The following is a 22,277-nucleotide window of genomic DNA, read 5'->3' as shown; positions in this document are numbered from 1 at the left end:
TGTGAGAATTTGAGGGCGTGGAAAGCGTTTCCTTCCCAGTGAAATAATAGTCCTGATAGGTTTAGTTTTTTACTTCCTGAGAACTCCTGTCAATATATAGCAGATGGGTACCTGTCAGTAAAATCAATCCATAAAATAAGTGTTGGTAGAAAGTATATCTAAAAGAATTATTGGATAAATACATAAGAGTGAAAATTGTACTTAGTTAAAGAAATGAAAAAAAAAAAGAAATAAAAGAAATATATTTTTGTAATATTTTTAGGATAAAGTTTTATGATTTGAAAATAGAAATCTCAACTATCTTTGTTTTTTCTATTTTGGGATAATAACTGATCAGAAAATATTTATGTAATTTTAACACGTTTATTGCCTTGAAGAAATTATCGGAAATGGCCTGTGATTGTTCTCCAGCTAGTACTAGCCCGCACAACAAAATAAGAACGTAAATGGTCTTGGTCAGACATAAATAGGGAACATAAATGAGAGAGAAACAGGAGTGCATTGTCCTAACTCCTAGCCTGGCTATAATGCAGAATACCTTATTCCCCCCATGTTCTAAGGCCCAGAAAACTTGCCATTCTACGAAATTAGCTCCCTTTTTGATGTTTCATACAGCTACTGTCCTGCCCTGTCCTCTTTCTCTTTCTCTTTCCCTATTTTGTTTTTTACTGGATGATTGACCTTTATTACACTCCGGGTCAGATTACGCTGGCAGTCAGATCTTGAATGGAAAAGAATGGTTTGGTGTTGATAATGTTTTTATAGTAAAAAATAAATAAATTATATAAGGGTTGATTTAATATAATTTGGTTAATTTTACAGGTTAGTTCACACAACATGTAAGGATATAATTTGATAAAAATAAAATTTAAAATGATATTTTTTAAATATTAAAATAACAACATATTGAATTGATTTGGATCAACTCGAGTTAACATATCAAATCTAAGACCTGAGTTATGAGACTATAACAACCTTATAGAAAATAAATTAAAATAAATTATGAAGTCTAATTTTCAATCAATTTTAAATTTAAAAAAAAGTTGACTAACAAAAAATCTAAAAAATTAACCCAAATTAACCTATTAAATTCATGACCTTGATTATAAGATAAAAATAACCATATGGAAAGCGAATCAAAACAAATTACAAATTTTAATCCTCAAGCAGTCTAATATTAAAAGATGAGATCTAAAAAATTAATTAAAAAAAATAAAAAATAACCCGAGTCAATCCATCAAATTCATGACTAAATTAAGAGATAACTCAATAAAAAAAATAATGAATTTAAAAAAATATCAATTAAAAAAACAAAATAATATTTAAATAAATAATAATATATGAGATGGGATACAATAAAAATTACTCTTATTTTAGTTTATAGTTAATAATCATCATGATAATAACTAGTACAGTGACTGTACCTCACTCCTCGTTTAGTTTGTAGTTAAGTTAATAATAATCATCGTGATAATAACTACTAGTACAATGACAGTACCTCACTTCCTTACGGCAATACATGCATGCCATGTATGGTTGATGTCTATAGAGCCTCATTTGAGATTCTGACCTAAACTATGATGTCAAAATTTAAATTTATTGATTTATTTATATATTTTATTATTATTTTGATTTGTTGATATAAAAAAAAATTAAAAAAATTATTTTAAAAAACAATTATTATATCCCAAACACCCTTGACTTTATAAGCAAATACCTGAACGTGTATACATTTTTAACACTTTCTTGTCGTCCTTCACGGGCTTCTTGAGAAAATGTCCCCAATAGATTACACAGGTTATAGCAATAAGAAATTCAAAGAACAGAAAAATTCCATGAATCTTGCTGCTTTAATTAGTCCTTGGTCAATAACTTGCATCAAACGGCCGATTTGATAAATCATGAGTCTAATTATGAAAGTCTTATCATGTTATGACTTGACTATAACTGGTGGAGGTCTTTGCTATTTACGCAACCGATTGAAGGTTGCCTATGATGCTTGATTGAGGATTTGAAGGAGAGCTGAAACAAGAACTGGGCCATGAGGGTACTCACACAGTCTTCAAAGGAAGCTACCCCCATGTTCTGTGAATGAGATTAGCTGGTGAAAGGGAGATAAAAACAGAAAAGTGGGTCCTCTAAAGCAGTGACTATTGATGGCTAGACGAAGGCAATTTCCTGGGTAGAAAATGACCGTCTATTATAAGCTAAGCACATGAAGGCCATGTTACTTTTGCCTTCAATACCTTTTGTAAAGACAACGTTGTAAGGACTTTGACCCAAGTCCCTCCCAACTGCTTTAGCCATGTAGCTTACCCAACATTTTCAAACTGTCCCATTTGGATCTTTTGTGGAAGGGCATTTCTTACCATATACGAAATAAAGGGTGGTGAAGCATTTGCCAATGAAAGCCACATCTGTGCATACTATCAGTTGATCCCACATTTGTATCCTGTTTTTTGTTTCGAAATTATAGAGTAAAAAACCGTGAGGAGTATAGGGCGTGTGTTAGAAGCTGAAAAGGATCGATCCAAGAAACTATATCGACAGTAATAAACATGCTGAGGACAAAGAAAAGGTTGCCATGGACCATACAGGCTACAATGGTAACAAAACCCTAGCAATAACAGCAATATACATGGAGATATTGCCATCCTGGGAAGGCCTTAACCACCACATATGATCATAGAGTCCAATATATTAACAATTTTGAAGACACAGACGAGATTGATGGCAGCTTTCAAACCTAACATATGAAAGTATGTGTAAAATCAAGAAGAAAAGGAATTTTGCTTTGGCCCCATTACAGCTAAGCCCCAGAAAACGAAGAACCCAAAGGACTTTACGGATATGTACCTCAAACTCATTAAGGTGCACATGTAGTACTGTAACAGCATGGAGGAGGAGAATTAATGTCAAATTCATTTGGTGTGGAACACAACTGTATGATAGTTTTGTGTTGCACGTCACAAGAGGGACAAATGTTTTGTAACCATGGGTCCAAGCCAGGGTGGATGAGCTCGGTGTGGATTGCAAGGATGAAACGTGTGTCTTCAAGGAGCCCATGAACTCCAGACAATTTTCTAACTTGTAAAGCACATTCAAGTGCTATTAAACTGCAAAACAACTAACTGTATAAATGGATTGATTTTTTGAGATGTTTCAACTACTTTTTAAATAGGGTTCAGAACCGACTTCCATTTTGGCAGAAAATCTAGTGGTTGCGGTTATAAAGTGGTAAATCGTTCGTGTTTTTTCTTCCATTTTTCTTTGTTTTGCTCTTAGGTGTTGGAGAGCAGAAACCCAAAGCATTAAGGACAGCTAGTCGCAGTGGTCCTCCTAATAAAGAAGGACTAGCTACCCTTCAGGTATCCCAGTTTAATAACAAGGTTAAGAGTGCAAAATGGCCTGATTAGACCTGCTTGTTAGCACATTATGTCCCTTCGGGTCTTAGACTAAGTACACTTATGGCTAAGTAGTTGAAACTGCGTTTTAACTGTTAAAAATATTAAATTATTGTTTTTTACATGGATAAAACTTTTTTACTTGTTGAAAACCCACAGCCACACCAAACCTATTTCGTTTACCTACAATCAAATTTGAGTCACTTTTGGTACCTCAAACCCCATTTTGCGTATGATTCGAGTCAATTCACTCATTGGTTATAAATTTCTCATAAATAATATGTTCTTTTTTGGCCGCTACCATCAAATTGAAAGGATTGTTGACTGACCATTAGTGGTTGAATATTCGAATCCTTGCACGTTAGCATCCTAGCCAGACAGAATCAGAGGGCTAACCACGCCTGTTTGGCCTATGTCCAGTGCCTACCAAACCAGAAGAGCCCAGCATGCAGTGAAACTGGGCCCCTCGTAACGGTTATTTTGGAGAGAGCGTGCCATTATTTTGGAGAGAGCATGCAACTATCTGAAAAAATTCTAGTCCTTGCAGTTGCTGAGCCTCCAACGATGAGACATCGGAAATATCTTGCTCTAGGATAGTGTAAAATGGCAAGAACAGAAGAATCATGAGAGGAAGAAAACTGGTAGAAGGCATGGAATGGCCCACCCACCATATGCAATGTCTTGACAGTGTCTCTAAAATTTAAAACTTCAAGTCAGAAGAACCTGTCGAACACCACATCAGCAATTGAGCTATGGACAACCTCGTTCATGACAGTAAAAAAAAAACCATCTGGTTCTTCTGGGGTGATAGTTGATGGCTGTTTCTCAATTCAATCTCTACTGCATAACCGGACATGAGAATTTCTTCTCATCCCGCTCCTTGTGAATGAAATGATTATCCAATCAAACTATCAGTCTTTTGAACTTGCACGCTGGTAGCGTTCCACAGCATACAATCCACACAAATCTTTTAAGCAAACAGAATGCACAAAAGCACACACGTTAGTAGCTAACCGAAATACAGCTCATGCTGACACAATGATATTATCGCAAGGCTCACGGGGAAAGTAAGAAAACCACCTTGGTTAATTTTATAATTGACAGCAATAAATGTTTTTCTTGCGCGTGGATCATTGTCTTAAAAATGAATAACAGAACAACTCAATATTTTTACTTTCATAACAAACACAACCTAGTGAAAAATTCCATGCTAACTGCCAGGTATCGAAAGAGAACTCTTCAAATCAGTAAACCACCACACCGAATCCTATAGGAAAAACTCTTGCTTCTCTTGAGCTAGTTCGGCAGTAATTCTGGTGATAAATCATAGGTTTAAGCAGATGCAACAGCTGGCATTGCCTCTTCGGCCTGCAACTGCTCATAATATTTGACAAGGACTTCCCAACCACCAGGGCACATAAAACCATCAGGAGGGTTCTCACCATTTCTAGCATAGGTCCTCATCTGCAACAAAACAAAGCGGATACCAAATTACAGGTAGAAAATTATATGCAAAACCTTCAGCTGCCTAAAATACGAAGATAAAAAAAATCTTCAACAGTATTACAGGAAGTTTGAGAAGGTTCTTAAGAGCAAACTTCCACATCTTGAACCCACTATATAAAACCTACGGAACCATGCAATAACTGTGCAATAGCAAAAACAATCACCTAATGATTCCACATTACCCTTGATCAAAGAATGCACACAATCAGCAGTGATTATGCTGTCCTTTCTACTCTTAAAACAAGATTTGCTTGATGTTGTCATATTCTTTGTCAACAAATGGAGCTTGAAATGATTGGATACCTAGGACTTTTGAGTCAAACAACTCATCATAACTGACTTATGGAAATGAATTATAGACAACAAGGAGGAATTCAGGGCTTTTTTGAGCATCAACTCTGTTAGATCCGTAGAAACAAAAATAATTATGAAATCAGATATGTTGTTCCTACCTTGGTTCCAGAGATGAAGAGGAACTCTTCGGAACGAGATGGATCAAAAAATGCCATCTTCTTTGCCACAGTGTCATATGCTGCCACCTGCACAGTATAATAACAGAAAGATTACTCAATGGCTTCGCTGTGGAGATAATGCCATAAACAAGGATGTTAGAGCCTTTATTTCTAAACATCAGTAATCCATCACATCTTAAGCCACAAAACTTAAGCCCAGCAGATGCATTACAAACTCTCAAGTGTAAAGTGCCACCATTTTGACGTTAGGTAGAAACAGATATCAAAGTGGAAAACAGTAAACAACAGCACCTCATTACTAGATCTAACCCTGTCTTATATGCGCATCCACCTGGCCCGCATGTTTGTCAACCAATTGTCTTCTATACTACCTTCAAAATGTTCAGTCTGACCCTATTGTGCCCTAGTCAGAGTTAGCAATGGTTGTAATATGTTTCTGCAATGATGATGTTATTAATGCACTTAGATGGAAATAGAAGTTTATGATGTTGTTACAGATGCTAGCCAAAAGTGACAAATAATGCATAGGAAAGGAGCTTTGGCAGAGAGGTGAGAGGTTGTGAAACCTACCCTAAATGGCAAAATATTCAACTTCTCCAGGCCTGGAGCCATGCTTAGAACCTTTTTTCCATGATCAGGGTCATATAAATCTCTCTTCTCTGTCGGGTGACCCATACCAGCAGGATCACGACCTACAATGTAAAAGTTAGCACCTGCATTTACCCGTGCCTTGGCATGCCATTGCACTTCAGTAGGACCAGCATAATGCATAGGTGACGGGAATACAGCAACTATTGTAGTTTCAGGGTCAAGAACTCCATCTTCTAGAACCTGCTCAAAAGCAGATCCATGAATGCCAATTCCACAGCAAATAGAATCATTTTACATCATTGGTTAAAGAAAAGAATGGTAGCGGTTTTCCTAGGGTGTCAGAATATGTATCATCACAGAATGGATGATCAGATCAATGTCATCACAGGCTATGTAGAAGAAATTAATGAATACAACCTTGCTGTGTTGTTCCATCCGAACATCCAAAGGAACATCATCAGCCTTTGTGAAACCTCCTAATGGATGAAGCAGTAGAATCGGATTCTTATAACCCATTTCCAAAAGCCGCCTGCGTGTATCATTCATCAATAAGGCATGCCCATTATGAACAGGGTTTCGTAACTGAAATGCAAAAACTGCATCAGCTTGACGCCTATCAAATTCCTTCCTGAGTTGTTTGGGAGAAAGCCTGTAATGATCAAGTCCATCATTGTATTTGATGGGCTTTAGCACTTCTAGATCTCCACCTAGGAGCCAATTTCCTGCTGGAGCAATGAATTCCTCAACGTACGGCAATCCAGGTGCAGTTGTCCCCCATGTTCTAGCTATTCTTTCTTCTTTGTTATGCTTGTATATCTCAATACTGCAATAAAACTTTAAATTCAGAAAATTCCCTTTTGGTTAAGAGAAGAAAGTCAAGTAACTTGGCAGGTCTGGAGCAGCTTGCAGAAGTGAAATGATTTTTTAAATTCAAAGGGCAATGCAGCATGACCACCCACCCAACAACGGAAAATCAAAGTATAACAGCAGGAGTCCGCTTTCCAGCAGTGTAAAACACAGCCTCTGCTGAAATTTCAGCCCATATGGTTTCTAACATGATGATCACAACCAAGACAAGACCGATAATTGGGTTTTGACACACATGGTAAAGCTGTTGGCTGTCCTGAAGCTGTTTCACATAAACATTTGCTTCAAACATGTAAACAAGAACATCCACTATGTGCTTAAATGAGCTCCTCTAATGCCACACGACAATGGGTATTCACACCATCAATTCATTCAGAATTCCAGACATGGAAGTGTGCCCTCCTGGAACATCAAAAGTTTAACCGAACGAAAGCAACTTCGTAATGCATTTCTTTGCTTCAATTCCCACATTCAGAAAATAGCTCTTATCCTTTCCGAAAGATCAACTACCACTGTTTTTTTACTCGAAAACACAACACGAGTTATTAAAAATTCCTGTCAAAACAACAAACAGCATTCCATTTCCACATAAAACTATTAAATAACAGATGGTGTAACCTCGTATAAATTCCAGGTTTAACTGTACTGATTATTAAATTTGCACGCTTGACCACATTACAGAAATGTGTGTGTGTATTCTATTGAGATGTACTTCTTTAAAGCCACCATGGCAAATCACGACCATGAATAAAGAAAATAAGAAGAAAACATATACAAGAGAAGGAGATTAACTAAACCTTCGAAGAATAGCAAGCAAATCACCCTCAAGACCAACCAATCCAACATCTTTTGAAGACCCAATACTCTCTTTGGTCTCGTCATCAATTGCCAAAACAATAGGAAGCGACATATTCACAACAGTCCCATTTTCCATTCTCAAAGAATTAAAATGCAAACTCTGCAAATACTCATTCTCCCTCATAAACCCTTTCAAGGGACTCGCCCATCCTTCACTTATCACATGAACCCACTCCACATCAATCTTAGCCAGCCTCGCTTTAGGCAGTGACTCTGCTTCCAAGGTTTTTGACCCCCTCTCGCTCTCTGGCACTATAACATCCACTAAGACCCCACCATCTGGCCCAATCAAGGAGCTCTTGATAACTGTACCGGAAACAGAAGCTTGAAACATTCCGGGTCTTTTATTGCTGTATAGAATAGGGTTTAATGCGTTTGAATGGTAGATTGATTTTGGTCGGATTGCTGGGAGTTTTGTTCTGTTTCTTTCGTGACAATTAAGGTTAATTATAAGAGGAGATATGGTTAGTTTAATTGTTAAAGACATGATAATGACGGTGTTTTTTTAATGTTTTTTAAGGTTGCTGTCAGAATTTGGGGGGTGGTTGTTGTGGGAGTAAGGTGGAGAGGCCTGGGGGGGCTCTAAATTTGGGCAGCATTTTTAACAGGAATATGATTCAACTGCTAAAGAGATCCACACGTTTGCTTCTCTTGCCTTTCGTGGATGGCGGGAGCCTGGCTTCTACTACGTACTAGTCTCCATTGTGGTTGGGGAACAGAGCCGGGAGGGCAGTATTGGGCTGGAAATCATGAGAGATGAATGAAAGCAACTATGCAGTAATGGCCACAACTTGTCGTGGCGTGCCCAGGTCTAAACCACTGTAATGGTCAAGAAATCCCGCCCCCTGGCCAGGCCCACCAACTAGTCCAGGGCCCGCCGAGAAAAAAACTATATTTATAAAATTTTTAAGGCACTTTAATGAAAAGAGTGTTTTTTTTAAGGTTTAATCTGTTTTTTTAATTGATTTTTAAAAATTTTTTGATATAAAAAAATTAATATATATTTTTTTAAATCCGGTGTAGTAAAACCCACGGCTGGATAGGTATTGCCAATATCTTGAAAACCCAAATCATTCAAGTTTGCCGCCACGCGTTTGGTAGCATCCGGAAATCATTCCGCCTCCCCTCGACTTTTATTTACTTGTGTGAGTGTCGGACTCTTTTACTTGTACTCTGTTTTCCTGAGGGATTGGAAAAGGGGTGGATGAGAGAGGAGAGATTAGACAAGAGGGGTTGGAATTATTCTTTGTTTTGGCACCAAGTATGAGAAGAACCCTTGAAAGAACAAGAGATAAGCGTTCCTCGTTTATAATTTTCACTCGTTTAAATATATTGGTTCTTGCGTCATTCGTCATTTCTCTTCTCGATCATTTCCACCTTATCCAATCTATTAATCTTGGTAAATGATGGTGGCGGCTAGAAATCGGCAAGGAATGGTCCAATTTAAATACCTTCACATGGTAGACCCCAGTAGAACAAAACTGAAGAGCAAGGGCATCGGCTGATTGAGTTCAGTTGCTCCTCATTGAATATCCTTATTTCATAACAAAAGAATTAGAATTAGGTTTGGTCAACTATAATATGCATATTATCCATACGAGGAATCTTCTGGTTGAGAAGATCCATCGAATTGAAACGAAGAGAAGGTAGAGTAGTGAGGCAAAGGCTTGCTCTTCTTGTCCACCTGCCACAAGAGTAGTCTTTTCACGCTTGTTTTTGTCAAGGGGACTGAAGAAAAGGTTACTCCTATAAGGGTTCTTCGAGATAAACAGAAAATCTCAAATTCACGAGGTCTATCCTTGTCCCGCCACCCTTCTTGACCTCAATGGTTATGCAGATTGCTTTCTACTTTATAATTGACTCGAATGAAAAATTCATCACAACTATTATAGTTTGATCGCAAATAGAGCGCATGATCAAGAGCTTGGTGTTATTTTTTCTCTTAAAAAATAGTTGTGAACTAGCCCATATCGTCATGGACTTCGTCTCTGTGGACCGAGGAGAAAAGGGCTCAACGAGAAGATGACTGTACCGTGAGAGAAGCAAGGAGGCCAGCCTTGGATTTGACAACAGCTTGAAAGGTCGGCCTATTTGTTGACATGGATGCCTAACTCGATCGGTCAATTGGCCCACCTAACAGATGATGAGATCCTCGTTGATCGTATTTTTGAAAACTCTTTCTCACTACCAAGAACAGCAGAGCTTTCGATTAAGGGAAAATAGTAAAAGATCACATTAAAAGCAAGGCTTGGATGTTGTTAGCCTTAAGACTTGAACAAAGTTTGAAGATCCCATAGGCAAGGCCCTGGTGTACCATCAAGTTTCCTCCGGATGTAACCTTTATTGGCAGCGAGCCTTAAAAAAAAAAAGTTAGTAAGAATAAACATTAAAGAAATTCCAAGGAAAATAAATAACTCAATTATTTAATAAAAAAATAATATTATTATAATTTCGAGGGAATGTTACAAGACTCCCTCGTTTCATACAGGAGTTTAGCTTGCCAGCACGTAACTAAAATATGAGAAAGCACCCTCAACACACCAGCAACAAAAATCCAGCCATATCAAATCCTTCCCCCGCTTTTCCCAACAGTATAAGAACAAATATCTTTCGTGTCAAAAATCTGATTTTGCGCGAGAAAACAATCCATTTCCAGCCCCCGTTCGCGATCCGCTTGCTGACCCTGTTACCTTCTAAAAAGACACAATCACCCTTACACTTATCCCCATGTATCTTCCTCTCTTACTCATCACGTCAAATTACCCAGGGGCATCTCTGTAAAACAATTCCCCGTACCCTCACTCGCTGCCGCGTAACGAATCCTAAAAACTAAAAAGTACCACTATCCACGGACGCAACATGAGAAATTTGCTTTTCTCATTTTCTCCGTGGTAAGGGTTAGGGTTCACTTCCTTGCTGTTATGCTTTCTATTCAATCCGTTTCTTCAAGCGAGTTGGATTGGTGAGTCGCTGATTTGAGTGATTTGAGATGGGAGTGCCGGCCTTTTATCGGTGGTTAGCGGAGAAGTATCCGTTAGTGGTGGTGGATGTGATCGAAGAAGAACCGGTTGTTATCGAAGGCGTTAAGATTCCTGTGGATACAAGTAGACCTAACCCTAACAATATCGAATATGATAATTTATATCTCGATATGAACGGGATTATTCATCCTTGCTTTCATCCCGAAGACAGAGTAAGATTCCGATTTACTCCCGCCCTTGCCTTTTTGCTTGCGTATTTGAATTTATTTTCTGTCTCTGGAAGTTAATTCTGTGTTTTAGAATGCAAATTTGGTCTTAATGCAGTTGAATCAAACTGGATTTATTTATTTTTTTGATAATGTGATTTATTTTTTGCTTGTTTAAATTTTATTCCTCTTGCAGCCTTCGCCTACTTCTTTCGATGAGGTATTTCAGTGTATGTTTGATTATATTGATAGGCTTTTTATGATGGTGAGGCCTCGGAAATTGCTGTACATGGCAATTGGTGAGTGATTCAAATTGGGTCGTTTTCTTTTACTGTATTTTGTAAGTGTACTGATTTTGTGGCAATGACTTGTAGATGGAGTTGCACCTCGTGCGAAAATGAATCAGCAGCGGTCTAGGCGTTTTAGGGCAGCTAAAGATGCAGCTGATGCGGTATGTGTTTATGTTAACAATGGAGGCTTCCTTTTCGTGTATGCAGTTGGAGAGTGTCATGGGTTATTGGTTAACCAGCAAACCAAGTTTCTTTCTTAAATTACTGTCTTCGTTTTTTTTTTATATTAAGTAAAATTATTTGGTATGTTCATGTATTGATGCAATGGCTGACAATGGATGCTTGGTAGCTGAAAGTGAATTGAAGTAACACGAGTTTTTTGGATAAAGCACATAGGTTAGCTTAACCAATTACTTATTGAAGAAGGAAAAATATTTATAAAGATACAAAAACAACTCTTGAAGGAATGCTTATTAGATAAAGATTTTCTGAGGAGCACTTAGAGTTTGTTGGATGAAAATAATCTTTCTTCTTCCAGTGGAAAACTGATGGTTTTCGGAGTTATCAAATTGTTTCTTTGAAATGAGAGTACTAGAGCCCATGATTCTGATACCTGCTCTGTAGTCCCTTTTACTTAGTCATTTCTTGGAAACCGCAATTATCCCTGGTGATCTTTTTGGCCATGCAATAGATAAATCCTTGGTTATGCAAACATCCTGTTTAACTATTTATGGAATTTTCATTAGTTTTGGAATCTTCAAGTTTTTGCTAGTGAACATTTACTTAACTTTTCAGGATGCCCATGACTGTATTTACCGCACATTTTTGGATCTGTTTTGGGATTATATAGGTTTTCAGTATTCCTATATCTTCATTCTTATATGGTTTTTTTTTTCCATATATCTTCATTCTTATTTTGCTATATTCTTCTAAAAGAGGAAAACTTAACACATAGCAGGACATACACCATTTCAATAACTATCAGTAATTCCCTATTTGTATTGTAGGCGGCTGAAGAAGAAAGGCTAAGAGAGGAGTTCGAGAGTGAGGGCAGGAAGCTTCCCCCTAAGGAGTCATCTCAAACTTTTGATTCCAATGTTATCACTCCTGGAACTGAATTTATGGCTGTTTTGTCAATTGCATTGCAGTACTATATTCATCTTAGACTAAATTATGATCCTGGATGGAAGAAAATTAAGGTATAACCCATAATGTGGTCCCTTGTTAAATTTTTTTCTCATGCAGTGCTTTGTTTTCTTTTGCAAATATAATGCTATACTCACCTTCTGGTGTGTGTAACAGTAGCAAATGAATAATGCTTGAATTTCAGTTCACATTTCTATTTTGTGAAGGTTATCCTTTCTGATGCAAATGTTCCCGGGGAAGGGGAACACAAAATCATGTCCTATATTCGTCTTCAAAGAAACCTTCCCGGTTATAATCCAAATACACGCCATTGCCTGTATGGTTTGGTATATTTCTTCCTCAACTGAGTCTCCTGATCTTTTATAACCTAACTGTTAGTTTCCTTGTAGTCTAACAATCTTTCCCCTGTTTATTGGTGTTTCTGATAGGATGCAGATTTAATCATGTTGGCTCTGGCTACCCATGAAGTTCATTTTTCAATTCTTCGAGAGGTCTGTCTTGATGTTTAGAGATATTTGCATTTCTCTAAAAATGAATTCAATTTCAAACTTCTTATGCTGTTTCTTAGCTATTAGTATTAGTTATTTAGCAGAGAGTAAATAGATGACACTTATTTTGACCAAAGGCTTGTTCATCAATCATCAGAATAAGTGGTTTGAAAGAGTCTATTTTAAATACCTGTAACCCACTGCTAAACTTCCACTTATTTTGACAAAGGTTGATGAATCATCTGCTAAATGTTGGATTCTAATTTTCTTTAACAGCCTTTTTTAATGGTTCGGTTCAGATTGTTTTCACTCCTGGACAACAAGACAAATGCTTCCTATGTGGTCAGATGGGTCATTTAGCAGCTGATTGTGAAGGAAAGGCGAAGAGAAAGGCAGGAGAATTTGATGAGAAAGGCAATGACATTGCTGTGCCCAAAAAACCATACCAGGTTGGTGCATTTTAAAGGTCTTTGAAAGTTTTGGGTCTAAACATCTTTCATTACAATGCATCAACTAGCCCTTTTTCCTTCATAACTCTTTTCTTGATGCAGTTTCTCAATATCTGGATTCTTAGAGAGTATTTGGAGTATGAATTCAGAATTCCTAATCCTCCATTTGAGATTGATCTTGAACGCATTGTAGACGATTTTATATTCATTTGTTTCTTTGTTGGCAATGATTTCCTGCCACACATGCCCACACTGGAGATTCATGAGGTTCGTGAATAGTTTACTTGAAAGTACATTGTTTCTGTGTTTTAAGATGGATATCTTTACTTTGTTGATTGAACCTGGCACATGTGAAAAACCATATGAATCTTTTGGCAATACAGATTGTGAATTCTTTGAGTTGCTGCTTAGGATCCTTTCCCTGCTGAAATAGATTAACTACAGCATAACAAAGAAAACACCCTTTTTTTTTTAATAAAAAAACTCCTTTCTTTCAGGGTGCAATCAACTTGCTGATGGCTGTTTATAAGAAGGAATTTAGGGTGCTTGATGGGTATTTGACTGTTGGCAGCAAGGTACTTCAATGTTCGTGCTAGATGTTCTACATAAATAGTTGGCTGCTGGCAATGGGTTCTATCACTGAACTTACGACTGTTTGTAAGATTGCTCATAAATTGTTCTTTATAACTTTCTGTTTTCTCAGCCTAATTTAAATAGAGTGGAACATTTTATTCAAGCTGTGGGTTCATATGAAGATAAGATATTCCAGAAAAGAGCACGATTGCACCAGGTTAAATTTTTTCTCCAAAAGTTTGGATGCATGCATCCCTTTTACTGGAATTATATGAAGTTTAGGCATAATTGTTTTGTGCACCTTTGATCAATTCTGAATTTTATTGATTTTTTCCTGGTTACTAATTGTATTTTTTTTCCTTGTAAATCGGACGATAATGTGATATCTCCGGAAGGGTATTGAAAAGATGGATATGAGACAATAAGATATCTATTAGCTGTAGAAGCAAAAATATTTTCATTTATAAGCAACAGTCTATGGAACCTTCTACCATAAAGTTTTGGATAGACAAGAAGAGGCAGACAGAAAGAAGCACCTCTTTTCAACACTGAACTAATTTATTTTGTCCTTGCATTGCAGCGTCAGGCAGAAAGAATTAAGCGTGAAAAGGCACAGGCAAGGAGAGGTGATGATGCAGAGCCTCAAAATCAACCTGAATCTTTGGTTGCAGTTGCCCAATTTCATGGCTCTCGTCTTGCTTCAGCTCCTACACCTTCACCATATCAGGATGATGGAACACATTCTCAGACATCTGATGGTAAACGATCCTCTGTTTGGAGGCATAAAGTTGCACGTTTGTCTTCAACAGCCAATATTGGTGCTGCGATTGTTGAGGCAGAGAATAGTCTGGAAATAGAAGTATGTTTTCCTGCTTCAGGAGAGGCACTTTGATGTAATTCTGACTCCTTCAGCCATTCTTTTTAGGACTCATTTTCTATGGGCTAGCCTTTCATTTGGTATGAGCCCTTGCTGGCAAGGGATTAAGAGTCCATTTGTTTACTCATTTTATTATCTGATGGAACTGAAATCTGCAGTTTGTTACATTTATATGATGGGCACTTAATTTTTTTCAGGTACATGAAAACCAAGAAGAATTGAAAACTAAGCTTAAGGAGTTACTTCGTGAGAAATCTGATGTTTTTAACTCAAAGAATCATGGAGAAGACAAGGTTTGAGTCTCCTATAGAAGTGTTGATTATCATTCATGTTCTTTGAATTTTAGTATCCTGCCAAACTCCCTTTATTGTTTTTCCTTTTTTGGGCCATTAGTTTTTACTGATGTTTCTCTCCAATGTTCTTTTACCAGGTCAAATTGGGCGAACCAGGTTGGAAGGAAAGATATTATGAACAGAAGTTTTCTGCGAAAACTCTGGAGGAAATGGAAGATATACGGAGAGATGTTGTAAGTACATGTACGACTGTAGCTTTGAATTTCCTCCGTCTTCGATGTTTCTATGAGACATGTAAGCTGATCTTATATCTTTGACATTCAACTGAGTAGGTTTTGAGATATACAGAAGGGCTGTGTTGGGTCATGCATTATTATTATGAAGGCGTTTGTTCTTGGCAGTGGTGAGTTTTTGAATTTTCATTTGTAGCAGTTCTGAGTTCTTGTTTCTGCTGCAACTTCTGCTCTTTCCCTTCTTAAACTTCATGCCTGCCATTTGGACACTGCAGTCTAGGTGTTGAGTCGTTGACCATTATAATTGTAGGAAATATTCTTACATGGCTCATTGTTGCAAGATGATTTGATTGTTCAGACTGACTTCTCAAGATAAACTGCAGTTTACATGTTGTCTTTGTACTTGATGTGTCAATGCCTTCAGATCTTCAACTCAGAACTGGATAAATTCTTTGTTTCAGGTTTTATCCCTATCACTATGCGCCCTTTGCTTCAGATCTCAAAGATCTTGGTCAACTGGACATTAGTTTTGAACTTGGTTCTCCATTCAAACCATTCAACCAGCTTTTGGGAGTTTTCCCTGCAGCAAGGTATCCTATCTATTTACTTCATATCCCCTCAGGGAAGCCATTTCTATTTGCAAAAACTCTTTGAGAAGGAGCTAACAAATTTTTTCTGCAGTTCCCATGCTCTCCCTGTACACTATAGGAAATTGATGACGGATCCAAATTCACCTATTATTGATTTTTATCCTACTGGTACACATCTTTACTAGAAAAGTGAGCTTGACCCATGACTATCTTTATATACATGCATGATCAGATGTGTTCTAACCTCTGTTGCATCTATCAGATTTTGAAGTGGACATGAATGGAAAACGATATGCATGGCAGGTTAGTTTATCTTTGCGATCTTAATTCATCTGGCGTTTCAGGCATGATTGTGTGGTTGGATTAATTTTCTAGTGAAGTGGTTCTCATTGATTCTGTTGTGTTTTCCAAATAGGGTATTGCAAAGCTTCCCTTCATTGATGAATCTCGCCTTCTTGCAGAGGTCCAAAAAATTGAGCACACATTAACGGTATGTATCTTGAATCAAGTTGGTCTGCTTCATTATTTGTTTCTTTCATTTCTTGAATTTTCTTACAAGAAGATCCTACGGTTTTACATCACCTGACCTGAATGTCGCAATGTTTTGTAGGAGGAAGAAGCAAGGAGAAACAGTACGATGTTTGACATGCTTTTTGTGTCATCATCTCATTCTCTCTCTGAGAGCATATATTTACTCGATAATCATTGCAAACAATTAACAGACAAAGAACGAGCTGAAGTCAAGGAGCGTATCAATCCTGAGTTGAGGTCTGTATTGAATCACTTAAAACAGAATAATTTACATAAGTATTAACTTTGAGTTATGAAAGTGGGTAACTTTCATGGGGGTCTGAATTTGATTGGTTTTGATTTTTACATGAATTGCTCTTTGTTGCTTCTGGATGTGAACCTTGTTAAGTTGGAATAGGAAATGTCAAGTGATCATCCGGGTTGCATAACTATCCATTCTTAGTGTCATGCCTTCAAGCTTGAATACAACTTTCCTTACTGATTCAGTTTTCTTTATTTTAATCAAGTCTATTTTCCATAATTGTGTTATCTGAAGTGTTGGATTCTTCTTATGTTCAACCAAGTTCCTACCATCCCAGAAAGTGGATTTAATTTTGTTGCAGGCTGTTTTCTACCTTTGAAAATGTTACCTTATAATCTTTAGGCTACAACATATGACACTAGTTTTCCTTTGAGACTGAAAGCTACTCTATGCTCCAAAATCATGTTATGATTGTGCTTGCTTCCCTAGCGATCCATTGGTGGGAGTTGTTCTACCAATATGTTATATGATTTGTGGATTTAGCATGCCATGCATTCATGTGCCTATTACTGTCAACTTTTGGATGTGACACTCGAAGTTTCTTATCTCTAGTCATGTTTTTAACTTTTGTTCACTACAAGCTCACCAGCTTGCTATATTATCAGATTTTGGGTTTAAATGAACTATATTTTCTACAGCAATCACAAATTTAAAATCTGTTTGGATGATTTTCTGATTTTATTTATGGCTGCAGTGATGGGATGAATGGCTATTTATCTCCTTGTGCTGGAGATACTCACCCTCCTATATTCAGGTCTCCAGTTATAAGCATGGAAGACATTTTGGCCAATGAAGTCATGTAAGCTTATAAATGTTTGAGTGTGATACGACTATCAGATTATTTTAAGTCATAATTTGTCTATGGTTTGTTCCTGTTCCCTTCTCTATTGTTTTTTTCTTTTTTTCTATTCAGATGTGTTATATATAGACTTCCTGATCCACACTCACACATCACTCGTCCGCCTGCTGGTGTTATATTCCCCAAAAAGGTATGTATTTGGTTGTGATGCCTAAATGCACCCGCAATCAAAGTTGTTACTTGAAATCTCCTCTAGCATGATATGTTTTTTATTAACAGCAAGCGTGACTGCTTAGCTGACAAACCTTGTTTGTTTCTCTGTACTGGTTTCTCTCATGCAATTCATTTGCATTTTATCATATGACATCAGGTAGGTCAATACTTTTAGATGTGCAAAATCTGGTGCATGTGGGTAGTTATTTACTCTGAGCATATATCTGCAATTGCCTTTCTGCTTATTGAATGAAAGTTTGCTGGAATTATTCCAGTCATCTATAATAATTAGTTGATGTAGGTTTTTTATGTTTCTTTTGGTTATTTAACTTATAACATGGAGCATGGATATGTTTGGCAAAGTTGTCTTAGCTTGAGAGTCACTATATCAATTTCTCTTTCTTTTTTGTAGACGGTGGATCAAGGTGATCTGAAACCTGAACCAATTTTATGGCATGAGGATTCTGGGAGGAGGCCTTGGGAGAATGACAGGTGTGCTTTACTTGATCTACCCTGCAAGTGAAATAATTCTTGTTTGGTTGATTGCATGATAAGATGCTCCATTTTTTCCTTAGCCGATCACACGCGCATTTATGCTTCAATTACAGTATATGTTCCACTTTTTCGGCTATAACTATTTGATTGGTTCTTCCTTTCAGACGAAATCCCCCTGGAACCATCTCTGCCCATCATCTTGGGGAGGCATCACATCGACTAGTTTCCAATAGTCTACAACAGAAGATAGATCGCAATGGCTATGGCAATCATATGCATACCCCACCACCACCTTATTTTGCAGCTCCCTGCGGCCCACCAAACTCTTTCTATTCAAAAGGGCTGCACAATCATGGACACTATGGAACTTTACAACCAGAAATAGATTATTCTCGTGCAGGTTATCCCCGTTCTGCAAGTCCTCATATGCCAACTCACTATGACCATGGATATGGTTCGGCAGGTGCCAACCCCTCTTGTAGAAGGTCCCGTCCTCAGAATGAAAGAGAGAACCAAATGAGTGGGCCACATCCAAGGCACGTGTACCACCCACCTGAATTTCATCAGAATGGTAGACCAAGGTATCCACATGGGCCGGTGGCACATACGTTAACTGGGACCTCAACATATGCTTATCAAGGTGGTTATGACGCCTATCAGAGTTACCAATCACCTGGAGCTGGCAGTCACCAGCAATGGGGTGGTAGGTTTCCCCCGCCTGCCAACCATAGCAATCCCAGCAGCAACAGATTTTCAGCACTAGATCATAGAGGAAATAAAATGCCACCACAACATGGTGGAGCAAATCGGAGACCCCAGCCACCTCCTGGCAGTGCTAATCGGAGGCCCCATCCACCAGCTGGATATGGTCGCCAATGAAGCTGTTTCTTATAACAGAAAAGGTACTCTGACTGTTGCCCCCCCCCCCCCCCCCCCCCCCCCCCCCCCGCGGCTTTTCATAGTTTACCCATTCCAGCATTTCTGTAGTCTAAAAATTTAAGTTCAAATAAAAAAAAATTATGCATACATGTAATTAAATGAATCGTGAACTGTGTGAATAAATAAATAAAAAATTATTAATGATATTTAAAAATAAAACTTGAAAAATTAAAAAATAAATATAGATCAAGATATTTAATCTTAAAAGATAGGGTATTTACCGGACTGAGTTTGCTAAATTTGTTTAATAAAATAATTTTTTTATTTAAGCAAACAATAAAAAAAATAAAAATACAAATGAAATTAATAAAATAAAATTGAATTGAAAAAAAAATATTATGTAAGCCTGTACATATTAAAAATATTTTTTTACAAATAAAGATTATCCATACAAAAGAAAAAAAAATATAGATGAATAAAAAAAATCTTCAAATTTAAATATATAACTAGAAAAATTATCATTGTTTATAAGAGGATTTTCAAAACAAAATGAATGAGAAAGAGTACTAATTTAAATATAAATAAAAAAATTAGAGAAAAACCATAAAAATAGTCATTAATTTAAAAAAAAAAAGAAAAAAAAAAGAGCAAAGGTTAGACACTGCTGATAAACTCAAAATATTTGAAGCCTTAAAATAAAATAATTTTTTGTTTACAATTGGGGTGAACCCAAAAGTTTTTGGAAAAAAAAATCAGAGTACATGTGGCTTGATTTATTTAGATTTTGGCTGGTTGGAAAATTAGGGTTTAAGTTTTTTTTTATATACTTAAAAACTTGTTTTCACTTTATTTTTTTACTCAAAACATTTATAAAACATTGGAGGAATCATGATAAACTTATTTATTGCCTAAAAAAACCTAAAAAATATTAAAATGAACTTTTATGTCAAAATTAAATTGGAAAAATATTAAGACATTAAAATTATATAATTTGTGTGATTTTTAAAATTTAAGGATCAAAGTGTATTTTTTGTGAAATTAATAGCATGCCATCCATGTTTGGTGTTTTTTTATTTCAGTCTTTTTTTATGCAATTCTATCTTTTTATAAGAAATCAAAATCAAGTGGTCTTCTATTAGGACTAAATTATTATAAAAAAATTTGAGGATTAAATTTGTATAGTGAAAAACTCATGCATTTTAGGGTGATACTTAATTATATAGATGGCAGGGGGGAAATTTTAGTAATAAACAGTGAAGAGTGTATGTACATCACATCCTCGACAAAAGCCGTAGATTATTCCAAGGAGCCATTTGATTTTAAGGAAACGTACATGAAGTTTCATTTATTTTTCCCTCCTCTCTCTCCCGATCAATAGTTTGAAGTCGTCGCAGCATTTGTTTGTTCAAGTGTCAAAAAGTTAATGGCCTTCAGTTTTCCATAACAAATCTACTGTGTGCTTTCGCCTAATTATTTCTTATGAGGTGATTAGTTATTCTGCTATAAGAATGTAGCGTGGCTAAGAAAGATTGTGCAGATATGGCTAGGGTTTCAGTTCTTTGGTCGAGATGATGGATATTCTGTTTTTCCAGAATTATCCAAATGATCTTGAAGTAGCCCTGTTTAAATTACATAAACGAAGACCTTAGCAGTTAGAGAATTTGACGAAATAAATTTCTTTACGAAGTTTAGAATTATTATTCCCCCTCTAGTTTCTTTGTGCAGCGGATGGTATCAGGAATGCTGGAGCACGAGCTGCCATATTAATCTTCTGTTTTTGGGGAGGTGAGTATTTTGGAGAATCTTTTTGAGAGGAGAAAATGTCACGCTTCCAAGTTTGGCCCCTCTTTGGTTCCTTGTGTTGAGCTAATCATAGCCCTTGATAGGCTATATTACCCCTTTACCTTTTAGTATAATTATTATGAAATATCTTACTATGACATAATAAAAATTTATGGAAATATTATTTTCTAATAATTAAGCTTCAAGATTAATTCAAATAAAAAAACATAAAGTTTATAATTGAAACTTTTAAAATTTTAATTACTATATCATATTTTTTTAAAATAGAAATTTTATAGGGAGATACTATTTGGAAGCACACAAAAAATGTAGTATGACAAAAAAAATGAAGAAATCAGATTTGGTGATATGCAGTGATTAAAAAATGAAGATAAAATTTAAATATTCTAATTACAGAATAAGACTTTCTATTAGTTATATATTTTTAAGTGTTAGTGTTTTTGACACGGGCTTCAAACGTGAATTATTTAATATATTTTACTATTTTTTCGTAAATCAATTTGATAATTATAGAAATACACACACAAATTAAGAACTCTAAAAAATAAGCCTTACAAGTTCTGTCTAATGTTTTATTAGCACGGTCAAATATTAAAAATATATATTTTTTGAGTTGAGAGATCAATTAAATAAAAAAAAATTGGAGAAATCATATCAAGAAAATATCGATAATACACCAATCAAATATACGATTAACCATATGATAAACCGCACGTATACAGGCAGGCTAGCACCAGCTAGCTTGGTGGGGTTGGAGGTGTGAATTAATTAGTTTGATCCGTATTGTAATTATTTGAACGTGCTTCAATTATATACCCTTAATCTTACTTTTTTTAATAGAAGAGTCATACTCTTATCTTGAAGACATCAAAAACATGATATTGAATAATTAAGGGACAGATTGCTGACTTGGGGAGCCTCAATTTTTGGAATGTCAAGTTTCAATCAGTTTCTCTTCACACGGTCTGCAGTTAGGAGTCTGATATTTTTTATAAGCTACACGTATGGATGATTAGGTAGCTAGTCCAAGTCTATGTTCTCACAAGAATTGTTTGTTTAGCAAAATCCTACTAGCCGATGCCCAAACTAGGACAAGCCTCCACTGCTACAGGGGAGGTGGGGCACGCCTCCACTGCTACAGTTCTTGATTTATTTTTCTGCTTCTTTTTTGGTTCCAAGGAACTAGCTAGCACGAATGTCACGCCGAGAGACTTAGCAAATGTCATTGTGAAGAAAACTGAAACTCCCCTTCAAATCTTTACTCGTATTACTGCATCAATATACACTCGCAGTGTCTCCTCTTATATATAGTTTTTCTTTGTTTTTTTAATCTCATCACTTAATATAATACAGAAAATACTAATCTTTGAAAGTTTGATGAAAGTGATAAATGAGTTTGCTGCCTGTATAATTTTCTATTCAAATTCAAGG

At 36.4% G+C, this 22,277-nt stretch overlaps 2 protein-coding genes across 6 annotated transcripts; one reads left to right on the top strand and one right to left on the bottom strand.

Annotated features, from left to right (window-relative positions):
- Positions 1 to 4,472: 4,472 nt before the first annotated feature.
- On the bottom strand, positions 4,473 to 8,434 carry LOC133692943 (ATP sulfurylase 2-like). Its single transcript, XM_062114123.1, has 5 exons — positions 7,639 to 8,434; positions 6,392 to 6,797; positions 5,954 to 6,214; positions 5,363 to 5,449; positions 4,473 to 4,868 (listed from the first exon to the last, which is right to left on the bottom strand). The coding sequence occupies exons 1-5, from the start codon at positions 8,184 to 8,186 to the stop codon at positions 4,737 to 4,739; spliced, it is 1,434 nt and encodes a 477-aa protein (XP_061970107.1). The 5' UTR covers positions 8,187 to 8,434; the 3' UTR covers positions 4,473 to 4,736.
- A 1,821-nt stretch (positions 8,435 to 10,255) lies between these two features.
- On the top strand, positions 10,256 to 22,101 carry LOC133692496 (5'-3' exoribonuclease 3-like). Of its 5 annotated transcripts, none has more exons than XM_062113494.1 (24): positions 10,256 to 10,892; positions 11,083 to 11,185; positions 11,261 to 11,337; positions 12,184 to 12,375; positions 12,529 to 12,648; positions 12,751 to 12,813; positions 13,110 to 13,259; positions 13,362 to 13,526; positions 13,757 to 13,834; positions 13,963 to 14,049; positions 14,413 to 14,691; positions 14,907 to 15,002; positions 15,140 to 15,235; positions 15,335 to 15,405; positions 15,697 to 15,825; positions 15,917 to 15,993; positions 16,088 to 16,128; positions 16,241 to 16,315; positions 16,436 to 16,593; positions 17,352 to 17,456; positions 17,571 to 17,646; positions 18,082 to 18,161; positions 18,329 to 19,066; positions 20,769 to 22,101. In XM_062113494.1, exons 1-23 carry the CDS (start codon positions 10,689 to 10,691, stop codon positions 19,041 to 19,043), a joined length of 3,237 nt encoding a protein of 1,078 aa, XP_061969478.1. In that variant the 5' UTR covers positions 10,256 to 10,688; the 3' UTR covers positions 19,044 to 19,066; positions 20,769 to 22,101. The 5 variants fall into 5 exon arrangements, with proteins under 5 accessions (XP_061969478.1, XP_061969477.1, XP_061969476.1 ...); XM_062113493.1 differs by having other exon boundaries at positions 20,756 to 22,101; XM_062113492.1 differs by lacking the exon at positions 20,769 to 22,101 and having other exon boundaries at positions 18,329 to 19,202.
- The last annotated feature ends 176 nt before the right edge of the window (positions 22,102 to 22,277 follow it).

Source organism: Populus nigra, chromosome 4, assembly GCF_951802175.1.
Source record: "Populus nigra chromosome 4, ddPopNigr1.1, whole genome shotgun sequence".
In the NCBI taxonomy this organism is placed as follows: Eukaryota; Viridiplantae; Streptophyta; class Magnoliopsida; order Malpighiales; family Salicaceae; genus Populus; species Populus nigra.
This window is presented reverse-complemented; position numbering and strand designations above follow the sequence as displayed.